The sequence below is a fragment of the Lontra canadensis genome, unplaced genomic scaffold (genome assembly GCF_010015895.1).
Source record: "Lontra canadensis isolate GAN:19392208 unplaced genomic scaffold, GSC_riverotter_1.0 scaffold147, whole genome shotgun sequence".
NCBI lineage: Eukaryota > Metazoa > Chordata > Mammalia > Carnivora > Mustelidae > Lontra > Lontra canadensis.
In genome coordinates, this window is record NW_022631141.1 from 1735556 (window position 1) to 1752281 (window position 16726).

The 16726-nt window shown below is 45.8% G+C and overlaps 1 protein-coding gene across 2 annotated transcripts in view; it reads right to left on the minus strand.

Moving 5' to 3' along the window:
* The window catches only part of PDGFD (platelet derived growth factor D), a 218981-nt gene that overhangs the window by 62363 nt on the left and 139892 nt on the right, over positions 1–16726 (minus strand). Inside the window, exons 2-3 of one of the 2 annotated variants that reach the window (XM_032844078.1) lie at positions 9947–10133; positions 6956–7136 (exon numbers count right to left, since the gene is read on the minus strand). In XM_032844078.1, coding sequence (XP_032699969.1) covers positions 6956–7136; positions 9947–10133 — 368 coding nt within the window. Of the gene's footprint in view, positions 1–6955; positions 7137–9946; positions 10152–16726 lie in introns of both variants that reach the window. The other variant, XM_032844077.1, reaches the window with a different exon arrangement.

The following is a 16726-nucleotide window of genomic DNA, read 5'->3' on the forward strand; positions in this document are numbered from 1 at the left end:
ACTGAGTGCCCTCCTGTGCGTGTGAGATGTTTGTGTTCATGCTCGTGTTTCTCTTGTCCTTCTGTCTTTTGTCGTCTCGTCTGCAGGGCCCCAGACAGAGGGCCTGGGAGCACAGGGGGGAAAACAGCCTTCCTTCTCCTACACCAGCCGTCGCTGCCTGCATGAAGGTCAGTGCCGCCCTCTCCGTGGGCCCCCAGAGGTCCCACACATTCTGTCCCTGCGACGCCCAGTGGTTTATAATCATGTCCTTTCTCCCACTCAGGACCATCATTTTCTTCTTACGATCCACCGTAAGTTCTCAGAAATATTTGTTGAATTTACAAGCGAATACTAGGTAGAGGTATTTTTTACTGAGGTTCATTCACATCTTGGCTTTCTAAGAAAGAAACCGTGCTCTGTTTGAGGCATATCTTAAGTATGCAAGCCTTTTCTAATATAGTTGAATGGTTTCTCCTTCATTTTTCTCTTTTTCTCCAGCTACCAAGTATTAGCGCATCAAAGAGCACGGTTATAGAGAGAGAGTTATGGGTCTATAAAGAGACACAGTCACCTAGAGTCACTACAACTTCCCGGGTCTCAAGGACGAAAGTTTACTTGTAGTATGGCTGTAAATTTATGCTCTAGATAAACAGGATGCTGGACTGCCCAAGTGTCATTAAACTCGCTCCCCCTCGAAGCTGGAGATGTGTTTACTCAACACGCGGGGAGTCATCTGCTCATGTGGTTAGTGTATGGGGCTTAGGAGAAAAATTAATTACAGGCGTAAAGTATTATTTCGAATACTGTGTTGGAACTGATAAGTCAACATGGACAAAAACACTCCCAAAGTTGGGTAGCACCCGCAGACAATACATGTAGGGCTCTGAGCTGCATCGACGGACCCGCAGGACCACGTGGTGGGAACGTGGATGTTCCCTGAGATTTTACGGACGGTGTTAGATGTATGCCTTTTTCCCTGGAGGGCCCACAGTTTCCCCATCTTGAGGAGAGCACCTATGGGTGAGCTCTGTGACCACAGGCCAACTCGTAACCTCTCTCTGTTCACTGCCTCATTTGTAAAATGAGGGTTGTCCTAGGCACTGGATCTCGAAGATTCTGCAACTCTATTCTACATTCTTCCTGAAACCAGTCTTCCTGCAGTGCATGGGTTGGTAGCAGCAGGCTGGTCACTTCCTGAATTAAACATCTCATGCATTTAATCATCATAGTAACGGGAGGGGCTGGGTGCTCTCCTTCTCCTCCTCCTCCTGATCTGTGCCCAATTATCAGTCCCAGGGGGGCAGGAACTCAATCCAGACGTGCCACAGTGCTAGGCACATTGTAAGTGCTCAGCAAAAAGCTTGCTGAGTGACGCACTGAGGCCCAGGCATGACCAGCACAAATGTCCGGAATTCGGCAGGGCCAGACCGTGTTATCATGGGGCTGCATTCACCTCCCTTTTTTGTCTCTTCCTGTTTCCTTAGTCTTTTTTTTTAAATTTATCTACCTGCTCCTCTTCTGCTCCCCCCCCCACCCCCACCCTAACCCTTGACACCTGCAGTTTGCTGGTGAACCTCACCATACCTTTGAGAAAGTATCCTCTGCTCCAAGATGATACAAAACTTTGCTCTTCAGTCTCTCATGAATTCTATTAAGGTTTTCACTATGTGATCAGGTTTTAGGAAAGCGATCTGATTAAAATAATGAATTCACTTCAATATAGGCTATGGAATTAGTGGGATTCTAGGACATTTGGAACACTTAGATGAGAACATTTGTCTACCCATGCCTGCAAAATGGTGCCACAATGAGACTCTGTCCATAAGATGTTGAGTTTCAACCCACAGGCGCTGAAGCGGCTGGTAGGCTTCCCAGCCTGGCAGCCCACTGCAGGGACAGCTGCTTGTGGCTTTCAGAGCCTGCACCCATCCCCCCTGCTCTGCTCCCCTCCTGTTTATTTATCTGGGAGACAGAGAGAGCAAGCTCTCTTGCACAGGCTTTACAGCTCCCAAAGCTCCAGTAGGATCTATCTGTAAGGATGAAACTGATGGAGACAGTGACAGTGTGATCACCCTCCTGACCTCGACTGTTCCTGGCTCTACACACGGTCTGGCCGTGTGGCCGGGGCCCCAGGACGTGTTCACAATGTCCCACGATTTTTATCTGACTGTGCAAATGAAGACATGCTACACATTTTACGAAGAAAGTAAATGGGGCTCTTCACTCTCCAGCTTTGTCTGAGAATTCCACTTCAGGGAGTAAGCATGAATTACCCACACCGTTCATTTGTTTTTGTTCAACCAGCTGGAAGGTTTTAGTTGAACGAAAGTGGAATCTGCAAAAGTTGTAACTGAGAATCCCATCTTATTCAACTACTTCATTTTATTCCTTTTTCTTCTCCTCCTCCTCTTCTTCTTTCCCTTCTCCCTTTTCTTCTCGAAATAATTATTTATAATCATATTATTATTAATATAATTACATTATTTATAAGAAACCACGATTCATGCAGTTTCAATTTCAATGGAAATCTTAACTACACCTCTTGAAATTAATTCAAACTATAGAGATACGTAGTTAAGCAACTGGTCTGATAAAATTGCTTTTTAATTGTTTATAAGAGGTACTAGCAAATTTCAAGTTTTGAAATGACTTGCAATTTGTTAATAAAAAAAGAAAGTTTTTGAATAGCTTTAAAATGACTTACTGTTTTTATGAATTAAAAAAAATGTACTTTACGTTAAACACAAGTGCACGCACACACAAATAAAAGTTTTTATGTTTGTTACGATGTGCAGTAAAATGTTTCTACCTTGGATGGAGGGAAAGGATGATGTTTAGAGGTGTCTATACAGGTGTATGGCCTTTACTGACACCTGGGCTGTTTGAAGAGGGTTGAGGAGTGCACCTGTCACCTGTTTTATTAATAATAATACCAATGATAATAAGAACAGCAGATACATAAGTAATTATTAAGTTCTAGGGAGTTTACAAAATTCTCTAATTTAATGCCTACAACTACTTAATGTTGGGCAGTATTACCTTCATTTGACAGATGAAAAACTATAGTGAGCCATAGAGCTGAAATTCACACCCATGGTGGCTGACTTCTCTGAAAACCATCCACTGAGAGCCTTGTATTTGGATAACTTTCCAATAACCTACTTAATGGTCTTCAAAAGCAGATTCCTGACAACCCATCCATCCATTCCCCCACAAACTGGAATTGAGGTGGGAGATCCTCATTTATTTACACAATCCCATCTTGCTAACAAGTATCTGAAAACAATGGTGCCCTCTGAAGTCTACCTATTCTCCTCCATAGAGTAAAAATTAGGGAAAGAAGACTGAGCAGAAAGCAAAAAATGAAACTAGGAAGTTCTGTTGAATCATATTTTATCAGGACAGAGTCAACTCAACAAATTCACTTGCTAGCCATGTAGAAGGCACATGCAGCATACACACAGAAATACAATTGTCCTACCCTTGAATAGTTCAATACCATTGTGGAAATTAAGACAACAGCCTTAAAATGGAGTCACTCATGCTAAGGCCACGTTACCAAACAGAGACTTAATTATAGTGTTGGTTTTCCCCAGAACAGAATCTTAAAGCAGTCAATCAGGAATCTCCTGATTAACACTAGTTTTACAATCTGCCTAATGGACTCCTGCTGTCTTCCAAGGAAACATAACTTTGCGGTAATGAACTCAGGTTTTTTGTTTTTTTTTTTTTTTTTTTTGGCCTAGTATAACCTCCTTGTTCGTGCTCTCTTCTGCCTATAAACGTCTTTCTATTTGCACAGCTCCTTGGAGCCACGTCCTGTCTGATAGATTGGATCTTGCTTGATGAGTGAATCATTAAATAAAGCCAACAAAATCTGTAAAATTTACTCAGTTGAATTATTTTTAACATCATTAATCTGGAAGAGACAGATATACACACAATTAGTGATGGTAAAGGTAGGATCATTGGTGCCATGATTATTGACCCCTAAGTGTGTGTTATCATCTAAAAACCACATGCCGAATCCAATTACTACCCTCCTTTTATAGATGTAAGAGCAAAGGGTAAGAGACTTGTTAAATATCAGACCATTAGTAAGGAAGGGAACCTTATTCAACACAAAGGGAGCTTTAGAGCAAATCTGGCCCCATGAGACTGCACTGCCTTGCTCTAAGAGAGACTGGGACAGGTGCTGTAGAAAAAGGTGGATTGAATTCCAAGCATAGCAAACAAGATTGTAATACATGAACCAGCCCTAACCAAAAATAAGTGGCCCTGATGTTAAACCATTCACCTCCCACACTTAGCTGGAATGAAAAATTGCCCAAGATGTGTACTGGACTTGGTATCCCGCACACGTTATGAGCCGAGACCATGCAGATCTGATTCCCGAGCATGGGGCTCTGATGGTCCTGGGCACCTGTTACTTCCAGCCCCAGAGAACATCCCTGTACACCTGGAGAGTCACTGAGGTATGAGGAAGAGAGATGTTTCATGGGAAGCAGAAACGTAAAAAGGGAAAGACGGAAGGGAGGTGGTCATATCCTACCAAGATGGCTACTTGCCATCTTCCCAGAGCACGCTGACTCCTCAGAAAGTATTCTCAGGCTCAAACGTCCCTAGAACCTAACACACCTGAAGGTAGGGTTTGCAGAACAGCTGCCTCCAACCCTTAGAAGTTTTGCGGGACTGCGTAACACTGTAAAAATAATAATTTAGATAACACTTAAGCGGGGTTGCCATTTTTAATCCCCCGTCTCCATATTAGCTCATAGTTGGCCAACTGTAGGCTTTAAGCCTGGTCTCGGTGGAGTCTGACTTTATAAATGCTGCTTTGAAGTCTCTGGAGGTACAACTTAAACACAAATGACATGGTCTTCCCAATACACGGCTCGAGCCATAGCGATCTTCTATCCCCGTTGAGCAAGAATCAAATGGACGTTTTATCCGCAGCCACACAGATCTACAGTCTGTACACACCTGGAGGGGAAGCTCCTCCCACCTGTTGGGATTCAGCCACCAAAGCACTTTGTCTCCCGGGGATCACACTTAGTGCCAGAAGAATTTAGGAGCAGAAAAGGGAGCCTGGAGCTATTCCCAATGAATGCAGACCAAGGGGTTGGCAGGGAAGTACACAGAGAAGTGATAACTGTCGTCATCCCCCAAACCCACAGTGGAGTCCTGGTGCAGGTGAATGAGTAAGGGAGTGGGGGGACGCCAGTCTCCGTGCCCCTCTAGAGGCTCTCCCATATGCCACTTGCCACCGGCTAGTGAGGGAGTGATGAGCCTGAACCAAAACCCCAAAACCCTCCAATGGGAGAAGTAGCTCTTGCCTAAATCCATCTCTGTACTCTCTTTTCTACAAAAACAAAAAGGCGTTATTTCGCCTTAGAGTGTCCCTGTATGAGGGTTAGGGGTATTTCTAACTGGCTATGGACCGTTCAATTTAGTCATGACCAAAGTTCTACAAAAAGTATCTCCATCATCCAGGATAGTGCTTGGTATTTTAAGGGAAAAAAAGTCCTTCCCTAAGCCTATCCACCTGCATTCCAACATGCCAAGCCTGCTCATCCATGAACAGCAGAGAATGGATGCACCAGTGGACATGTGGAAAGAAAGAAAGGTGGAAACTAAAGGTTCACACTTCAGTTTGCATGCTGAGCAGCACGGTTGTTTGCAAAAATGCAAATCTTGCTTGATGGATTATTTTCAAATCAAAACTGGAACCAGACACACCTCACGCTCCTTTCCCATTTATTATGGTGTAGAATTCACTTAGTGTTTAATAACTCACGATAATGCAAAAATAAAAAACAAAACAAAACACCACCCACATCAGATATAAAAAGCAAGTTTTTTTCCCCCATTCTCAATTTAACACAAGAGGGGAGCAAGACCACAAATTGACTCCATTCATATCGCCGTGTTCTATTTTGGTATCCGGCCTTTGAAAAGAGACAGAGTCAAGCTGAATGGGAATAAACGGTGTTTGTGGGAAAACAAAAGGCATCATGCTACGAACACGAAGGGGTCACGGGTAGTCTAATAGAGCGAACAGGTAAAACCATCCCGGTGTCTCTCTGAGCTTAACCCATAGAGCCCAGCACTTCTGTGTCATTACTCATCGTTCCCACTCCCCATGGCTTTGTAACTGATTGTCATCCCTACCAGATTAAAACTTCAGGGGCTCAAGAAACCCATCCGTCCTGCCCACCTCTGTGGCCATGACACCTAGCAGAATGTCTGACAATGAGCAGGAACCTTCCAGTGTCCTATGAATGACCGCATGAGTAAAGCAGACACATGGTGGCATGTGACCCAAGAGCCAGAATTAATGACGATAGAGATTTTGACTCAGTAAGAGGCTGAGCAATTTCCACCGGTCAGAACCACGTAGAGTTGGGAATGGCGGCTGGTGTGTGGAAGGAGAGGTGAGGACACAGAGAAGTGTGACTATGGCAAACAGTGTGCAACTCCGGGGTCCGGGCTCAGGCTTTATGATCCTCAAGAGGCTTGCTAACTCTGAAGCTCTATGATCATGACATAGACCTTTCCCCAGTTTGGATCAGAATTTAAACTAAAATCATTCACACTCTTCTCTGTGGCTGGAATGACACAGACAACTTTTTGAATGGAAGATGGTCAACTTTCCAAATGCCTTTTTTTGGGCTATACATTTATCCCACATCAGCTGGATCAAAGGTAATACTGCTTTCTTCTCAACTATTTACTTTTTCTAATTACCAGGCTTCCGTTCAAAAGGTGTGGACCCAAGGGTTGGCTTAATCGATCCCAAACGGTGTTCCTTACCGAAGAGAGCTTTACCGTGTTGGCCATGAAGTAGGCACACAGCATACCACCGAGAATTAACAAAAGTTCACCCTCATATCGCTGCATTTAATCACAGAAAATACCTCTATACTTTATGAAACCAGTGTCTGCTTTTAATCACAGAGTGGTTTTGGCTACTTACCACAAAGGAATAATAAATCTTGAATCCAGGTTTAGCCACGAAGTAGTCATCGGACTTGAATGTTATTTTTATTTGGTTTGTTCTTGATGTTATCTTTGGAGGAACTTCCTTGTGTCCACACCACCGTCCTCTAATTATGGTACTGGTTTCAGATACATCTTCGACTTCCACAAAATCATACCTGGTTTCAATTTGATATAAATAAACATATTTTGGTTAGGGTAGACTATGAAATTCATACTTCCACCTGGAAATGAAATTTACATATGTGCCTTCTCATGACCTATGAGCTAAAATGAAAACTAAAGCCCATTGAAATTTTGAAGGGAAACCTGGTTTTTTGGATGAAATTTTCTAAATTCAAACTTCAATAATCCGAAAGAACCCTCATGGACGTTTAGCCATGAGTATGCCCAAATCATCAGTAATGAAAATGGGCCACTGTGTGAGCAAGGGGCTCATAAGTGTTTCCTAGGAAAACCAGTAACTATAATCTATTGTCATCTATTGTCCTATTTTTTAGATATAGCTCTAATTCTATGTCCAAATATTTACTATATAAGGTTTTCAAACAAATTCCCACTTTGAATCAATTCACCACATTCAGGGCTTCCTTAAGAAATGACCTGTATCTCTAAAGCATATAGAATTAGCATTACATTACATCATCCCATTATAGAAGATACCTGGTGAAATAAAATAAACCTCTATTTACTCTTTTTGGAAGCTGTCTTTTGGAAGGATCATATCATAAAACAGGACAGTTATCATAGTGAAAAGCATTAAGACTTCGGGGAGGGAGCTGTCCTAGCCACTACTGGAACTAGCTGGGCTGGTTAAACCAGCGTGTGAATGAGCAGAAGATCACGGTTTCAACTCTGACGCTGGGCAGAGAGTCACCGAATGCCAAGGTTAAGAACAGAGGGCAGTCCCTCTCTGAATGTTCTATATAACCTTTCCATCACGTGGTAGAATGTCTTTAGGGACAGAGTGTACATCTTCTAGGGATCATCTCCCTGATTTTCAGACACTGCAAATCTTGGGACAGTCTACTTGGTGAGCTGAACTACCTGACTTTCAGCTCTGGGCATCCGACTCTCCCTCCCGCCGACTGCCAAAGGGAATCAGCATGAGAAACATCACAGGTGAATGTGAAGAAAATCCTGGGTCCGGCAGGATAATCACAGGAGTGGGGGAACTTCTCACCCACTTACCCAACTTGTCACCCATCCCACTTATCCAATATCGGCATCGTGACTACCTCTCATCGTGACTACCTCAAGGTCCTTAAGTCCTTTGCCTCAGTTTCCTTATGAGCCAAATAAGAGTTTATACAAATTTCCTGGCTGGATATCTCTTGGGTGCTGTGTAAATTAATTACTTAATGTTTATACAGTGCTTGGAAGGTGAAAAGCACTCACAAAGTATCATTATTCAAGCAAGAAAATATTACAGTGTAAACATCAAGGAGGCTTTGGAACAGATGGTAGGAAATCAATTGCATTACATTTTATATACAATATGTGTAAATCATAGTTACTGCACAAAGCATGAGTATACTTGAAACTTTGTTAATAACACCATAGGTCACTTTTTTTTTTTTTTTTTTTTGTGAAAACAACAGCAGGGTGATTTTTACTGTGGATGAAGTCAAGAGAGCTTCACTTCAATTCTTTGGGAGGGTCTGAGGCTCTGACCTGTCTCTCTCCCATCTTCCTTTCCCCTTTCCACCCCTACTCCTCTACCTGCCTCCATAAATTTGGAGACGCAACCTGATTTTGATGAAGGGTCCAGAAAGGAAAGCACCCTGGCATCTTCTATTTTCAAGGCCAGGGTCGAAATCCCAGCTCAGCTGTCCGGACCTGCTTTCCTGTCCGGGTCATCACCACCCTCTAGAGTCTCCAAAAAAAAAAAAAGTGTCTCCCACCATCTCTTTTTCCAGCCCAGAAAATGAGTTCTCCCTTTCCAGGTTGCACAGACCCGAGATCTGCTGGAGTGCGTTCTCTCTGTAAATAAATATTAACTGGCTCTTTGGACTGTATTTGTCTCTGCTTTTGGCTTACACTACCCTCTGTGGTCTTAGAAAGGAATCATCACTGCTGCTATTCTTGAAAAAAAAAACAATAGCCACATGATAAAAGCTGTCAGCCTCATAAACATGCAACAAAGGACAGCCAGATTTGAGGCAGCCTCTTTTTATGCGTCGTCAGAGGGAAATAAAGCTGCTGAAAGGATTTCTTCAGCGGTGGCCGCAAGGCAATGGAGAAGGAGCGAGTGGGGTAAGGTGCGGGAGGGAAACAAAACCCTTCCTGGCCTTATACATGCTAATTAAATGACTATGATGCTGGGAGCAGACAATTTAAGGAACAGCCAGGGCTTTCTCTGATAAATTCGCTTGGAAGGGACATTATGGAGCATGGTTTTCGTCGACTACTGGCGCAGGAAGGACAGGAGACAGCCTGTCTGAGTTGCTTCCAGACCCTGGGGCTCACGGTTCTTTCTCACACGGATCTGAGGCCTGTGATTTCAGGGTAGGGCCCTGACAAGGTCCTGGCCACCACCCTCTCCCAGGCGGGGGGAGATCAGGCCATGCATCGGTTACAGCAGCCTGGCTGAGGTCCTGGAGCCCAGCAGTGCAGAATCCTCCGTAAGCCCATGGCAGGTGGGTCCCAGAACCACCCTGGGAAGGGGGCTGTCGTGAACACCCGATGCGTCTACCTGCTCACAAAGGCGGCTCGGGGCCTGGCCTTCACGGGCTGTCGTGGGCCCGTGTTTCTCTGTGAGGCCCCAGGTAAGCAGGCCCTTTGCACAGCGGTCCGCGCTCCCATGTTCCATCTGCCAGGATGGACCCAACGGCTCTTCGGAAAGGAAGGGGGACGACACACCTCGGGCAGGTCCGCAGGGCCCCTGAGGGAAGTCTGGTGGGACACCTTGAACTGCCTTGCCTTCACCTTGGAAGTGTGCCCCTGAAAGTGTTTCCTCCCCGCTCACCTGCAGATCTCATTTTCGGCTTCCTCCAGCCCAAACTGCTGGTCGAAGGCGAGCTGTATCCTCGTCTTGTCCCGCGACCGGAGCCGCCACGTCAGCAGCAGGTTCCTGGGGTAGCTGTTGGGGAAGCGAGGACTCTGCACGTGGCCGTTTCCCGTCACCTGGATGGTCTCATCTCTTCGGTACAAGTCTGTGAGGTGATTGCTGTCTGTTAGTAGTCACAACTGGTAGAAATTAGTATGTTGCTCCAATTACAGGAAAGCAAACAAAGACAGTTTAAAAACATCACATGTTAAAGCATGTTCTGGTTTTATGGAAGAGCAGAAGGCCAGACGGCGGCAGCCCTCAGGTTAAACAAGTGACACCCGCACTCCTTCTCCGACCCCCACCTCCCAGGCTCCCACAGGCCCACATGAAATATTTTGTACTTTGAGAGCTCCTTTAGCATAATTTGGGACAAGAAAAATGAACAATTATCTCAGAATGCGGGTTCATTTAGATCAATAGGAAAATAAGTAAATGATTTCAAATAGTGTTTCTTTCCCTTCTTCCATGTCATTAAATTTTTTTTTTCTTTTTCCCTATATGCTGGCAGTGCGACGACATAGCTTCAGTGAGGAGCACAGGTCAGACTCAATAAACATTGTCACATGAACAAACAAGAGAGCGAAACACAGAAAAGAATTTCACGGGGCTTAGTGACCACTTATTTGTAATTCAAACAACACTTTCCAGTGGTGTCTCCATCATAAAAATCATTATTTCTTTGCCTTAGTTTTTGGTGACTTAAAGACTTGATTTTTTTTTAAGATTTTATTTATTTGAGACAGAGAGTGAGCACAAGCAAAGGAAGGGGGAGAGAGAGAAGCAGGCTCCCCACGGAGCAGGGAGCCCCATGCGGGCCTCGATCCCAGGACCCCGGGATCATGACCTGAGCCGAAGGCAGATGCTTCAAGGACTGAGCCACCCAGGAGCTCTTAAAGGCCTGATCGTTATTCTAGTTTCTGTTTTATCATAAAGAACTTGTCTAGTCCTTGTCCAGGGTTCCTGAGAGGGAACTCGTAACCCCTTAGAATTTCCCAGGTGACAGAAGGGTCTTTGTTATTCATGGTGGACCCTGGGGACCACACCAGAGTTTACACAAATGAGGTCATTAGCCAACTGTGGGTCCCTAAGCAGTTTCAGGACGGTGGCTGGCTGGGCCATAAGACCAGCCCTGTGGTTAGAGGGCTAGGGCTTGGAGCCCTGACATCAGCCTGACCTCCCACTCTCCCTGGAGGAAACGGGCATCAGGGACTGGGTCCAGTCACATAGTCAGTGATCCTATCCATCACACCTGCAGAATGAAAGCCCGAGAGGCTCTCTGGTCCCAGGGGCTTGGGTCAACCTCCTGGGCAGCGTACACACAGACGGGCTAGGAGGGACGTGTCCTGGGGACATGAAAGCTTCCTGCCTGGGACCTTCCCAGACCTCGTCCCATGTGTCTCTTCATCTGGCCGGTCCCGATTTGTAGTCTGCACCGTGAAACTTAATAGTAAAACTGTGATTATAATGACAGTGCTTTCTTGAGTTCTGCACTTCGTTCTCACAAATTATCAAACCCGATGGGTTTATGGGGTCCTGAATCTGCAGCCAGCTGGTAAGAAGTGTGGGCTGACGGGTTCCCCCATCTTCAGTTGGTGTCTGAAGTGTAGTCTCGTGGGTGCCGTGCCTTTCACCTGTGGGCTCTGACCTCCTCTCTGTAGGTCTGTCTTTACATCTTCCCCAATATCCAGAGCTCTTTGCATTCTAGACTTTGGCTGCTCAGACCCTGCCATTAGTGGGCTTCCTGCCTCCGTCTCCTTGCGTTCTCCCGCAGAGCGTTTATTCTGAGGCCCTGTAATTCAGTGAGCCTGGTCAGGGAGGCTTACATTGCTGGTGGAAACCACCGGGAGGTGGGGCTGCCTGGGGTGGCAGGCAAAGCTTCCCAAACAGCGGAGGAAGGAAGAGGGAAAAAGCACGTGACACTCAGAAGCTTCTCTCCTTTTCACGAATGTTCCTACACACAGGAACTTGTTCAGTGTTCAACGTGTTGCACTTGCCCAGTTTGACTCTGTGTGGGAGAGAGAGCGCTCGAGGAGCCCAGGGGCTGACGGGAGCTGGTCTCTGGAAACCAGGACAGGAGGGACAGCTCTGGCTCTGCGGCCTCCTCCAGCCTCCCAGGTGCCAGGAAAACGTCTCTCCTGACTGACCCTTCCCTCCTCTCTTCCTGGACCTTATGCTGAAACGGAGCCATGAGAATTACCTGTCTGCTCGCTTTGTCATAAGGGGCTTACAGGAAATGAGGGAGAGCTGTTTGCCAGGAAGAGAGAATGAACTATCAGCCAGTCAATCAACAATCCTTTATTAGGTGCAGACTATAAAACATAATGTTTTGCAGTGTTGTTAACCCTTCTATCACCGGAGTTTTTACCTTTACAATTGCTGCCCTATTTCCTTACTTTGAGTACTATCATTTGCTTAACATTTCTCTAAATTAATTTTTTTTTAGAGAGAGAGAACATGCATGCACAAGTGGGTGGGAGGGAGGGACAGAGGAAAAGGGAGGGAGAGAATCCCCAGCAGACCCCCGCTGAGTGGAACCCGATGTGGGGCTCGATCTCAAGCCCCGAGATCAAGAAATCAGGAGCCGAAATCAAGAGTTGGAGGCTTAACTGACTGAGCCACCCAGGTGCCCCTCTAAGTGAGTATTTTTAATCAAAAGCAAATCTATTGTAAAACAAAACTTTGTATCAATGTAAATAACGACTAGATAACCACTTGCCATGAACAGAAGGTACACGTGACCCTAAAGATACAGCGATTGCATTTAAAAACAGGCACTGAGGTGTTCACATTGCTTGTCGAATAAGGAGTCTGAGCGGCACATTTCCGTCTGGTCTCTTTCGGGGGTCGTCATCAGTGTTTGGGCGCTTTTAACATTCCAGATGCTAGGTGACGTTTGGCTCTAGTTTCAGAATGCTTAGAGAACAGTCAAGCGTCTTGCACCTGAGAAGCAAACCTTGCACACCTCCGTGAGCCACGCGCGGAGAGGGGAAGCGCTGAGGCCAGGGCCGTGGTTGCTCGGAGCCCGGAGAGCTATGGGGCTGGGCGGAATACGAGGTGTGTGTACGGGGTCCCACGAAGACGTCTGCAAACAACCGGATCTGGAGCAGAGTCCAAACGGGCCCCGGTGGGACCCAGGGCAGGTGGGGGCACCTGTGGGCTTTACAGGTAACCGGCAGACACTGCTGACAGCCAGGCAGAGGTCCCTGCCCTCCGCAGAAGTGGACACAGAACACAGGGAGCTCAGCGAATCTAGGCCTGGGACCTCATGACACAGAGCTGGTGGCGGGATCGCGGTCTGACCCGCGACAGTCCGTCCTCAGAGCACGTGCCTGTAACCAGAGTGCTGTTCTAGTTGCTAAACTATAGAACTATGAAATACGTCATTGTTCGTAGAGAATAATTTCTTTTTTTCCTTTTCTAAAATTTAAATTCAATTACTTAACATAGTGTGTATTATTGGCTTCAGAGGTGGAGGTCAGTGATTCATCAGCTGCACGTGACACCCAGTGCTCATCATATCACGTGCCCTCCGTCATGCCCATCCCCTAGTGATCCCATCCCCCCACCTCCCCCTCCAGCAACCCTCAGTTTGTTTCCTAGGGTTAAGAGTCTCTTATGGCTTGTCTCCCTCTCTGATTTCTTCGCAGTTTTTCCTCCCTTCCCCTATGATCCTGTTTTGTTTCCTAAATTCCACATAGGAATGAAATCATGTGATAACTGTCTTTCTCTGATGGACTTACTTCGCTCAGCAGCATGCCCCATGTACGCTTATATGGCAAGAATGTAAGTTCTTTATTGCACAATCTAATTCAGAAGGAAGTTTACATCCTCATAAACTCTGAGTTATGCATTTGATCTTTTCTTTAAAACCAATTAAAATGAAAAGAAAAAAACAAAGCCACATGTTGTATTCGTCTTTCTGTCCCCAAACCTTTAAACAAACTCAGCTCATCCACCCAAGTATCCAAGGAGCTCGAGGAACAGCACCTCAGGCCCCAGCACTCATCTCTGGGATTCACCTAGAACCGCGGCTCTCCAGGTGTGTCTCCCAGATCAGACTCATTAACATCACCGCAGAGCTTGTCAGAAATGCAGATGACCGGGACCCACCCGAGACCCACTGAGGCAAGAGAGCTGGGGGTGGAGAATAGCGCTGCTTGTTTTAAGAGAACCCTCCCTGGGATTCCTCTGCTGCCTGGGGGAGAACTGCCCACCCGGCTGACGACCTCACAGGTCCCGTCATCTTCCTTGCTCTTCCCGACTGACCTGGTTCTTCCATGTCCTTGTTGCGACTCCACGCCTCAAGTTCAATATTTCATCTTACCTCCCCAGCTGATGACCTGTCCTGGGCTCACTTTCCTGTCTTTGACCTTTGAACCTCCTCCAAGTCATCCTTTCTGGTGCCCAGTGACCCTAAGGCGAGAGGCTACCTGTCTTACTGACTTTGACACAGAGCACCTGGGTGTCCCCCGCCCCCCATCTAGCTTCCTCTGTATCATGGAGCAGAATAGTTCCTGGTCCCGACAGATACCTGTGGTAATCCTCTGTCACATAACATGATGTTTAAGAGGGAATGGAATCACGGATAATGGCAATACTCTTATTTATTCTCAGATCATGATATTACCTATGACAACATAAAAGACAAAGCCCAGATGCTGAACAGTTAAATAGGATTGAAATACTTGGCCCACAGGAGCAAACGATGATCCCATTACAGACTGTGCCACAGCACAAATGCAGTGGGACAGGACAGGCATACGCATTTGCCCCACTGTCTCCATAAGACATCTGGGAGCCAGCAGCATGACTGAAAGAGAACCAAAGAATGGTCACTGGACTCAGAAAATTCCTAACGTGCAAAGGGATATATTACAAAATATCATTTGCAAAATGGCTTGCATATATATCACAGAAACAACATTTGCCAGGACTACACCTGAATGATATATAAACCAAGGAGCCCCGCTTTTGCTGCTAACCCACCACAGCAAGACTACTTAATCTGGGAAGGGAGCAATGCAGTTGATAAGAATCCAATTCTGTAAGTCCATCGCCAATACAAGTTTATGTAACAAACAAGGAGGTAGTAAATATCATTGTTCTCCTTCTCTTCTTTTCTTTTTTTTTTTTAACTTTATTTATTTATTTGACACTGAGAGAGAGATCACAAGTAGGCAGAGAGGCAGGCAGGGAGAGAGAGGGGGAAGCAGACTCCCTGCTGAGCAGAGAGCCCGATCGGGGGCTTGATCCCAGGACCCTGAGATCATGACCTGAGCTGAAGGAAGAGGCTTATTAACCCACTGAGCCACCCAGGCGCCCTGTTTTTTCTTTGAAATTAAATTGTTTTGTTCCTTGAACAGGTAATGAAACCAGCCCCGAGAAGTTAAAGGGATGTGTTGCAAGCCACAGGAATGGAGGCTGGTATGTGTAAGAGTCTTGAATCCAGCTTTGCCAAGTTCTGGTCCTGATGGCTTTACCTCTTGACCACACACAACAGCACTGGACCCACCATGTCATCCTTTTGGCTTCTGTTTCTTAAACTGATACTTAAGGGGGTCACATCACGCGACACTCAAGATTCTGTTCAGGTCCAAGGGACACGACACCTCACCCAATTTTCTTGCAAGGGGATGGGGGTGCCAGTAGGTTGACCAAGACTAAGTGGTCAAGAGTGAGGCAAAGATGGGACAACAGAATCTGAAATGCCCAATCTCCAACGGGACAGATACTCTTCCGTCTAACAAAGAAGTTATACAGTGTCATACTCTGTTGTCTAAGAGTGTGAATGGACAATTTCAAAAAGTTGTTCAAACACACACTTAGGAAAATCTTCACTTCTTATAAACTAGAAAAGTATCCTGGGCTCACAGCTCACTGCTTTGCCCACAGATTTGTGCTGAACACATTGTAGAAGAATTTAAATAAATCTAATGTGGGAACAATGTATTCTCTGTTTAGCGCGTTTTAAAGCTAAGCGGGGCTGGTTAGTGACAGGAAATAAGAACTGAAGATACTCAAAGGTGCTTCATTATTTCGTTGAAAGTCTCACAGGAAAGTAAAAAGAAAATATGCAGAATATCACATTCTTCAGGGAAAGGACTATGCCTTGTAACTCCAGCACCAAAATATTTTCTTTTTTTTTTTAAAGATTTATCTATTTATTTATTTTGAGAGGGAGAGAAAGCCGGGTGGTGGGGGGAAAGAGTAGAAGCAGAGGGAGAGAGAGAACCTCAAGCAGAATCCCCGCTGAGCACAGAGCCTGACACGGGGCTCGATCTCAGGACCCTGAGATCATGACCTGAGCTGAAACCAAGAGTCAGATGCTCAACCGAATGAGCCATCCAGGTGTCCCCCAAATGTTTTATTTCTAAGAAATGTGATTCTGATGTAGCCAGTGGGCCTGACATCGTGGGGGATACATTTGTCATCAACATTAAAGGATTATTTGGGGGAGAATTCCACCGGAATGATCCCGCCTCCTCTTCTGTGCTATTTCCATCCAACTCTGTTACCACCAAGTTCATGACAGCCAGTCTGTACCACACTTGGAAAACCTGGGACCAAGAAAGAAAAGAACAACCCTGGCATAAAAGCGAGGAGGAGGGGAGGGTTGCCATTGTAAGTGGGGCCACGCTCAGATCTGTCGAGCACCATACAGAGTCAGGGGACTGAGTGGAGGTTCCCACCGGGTGC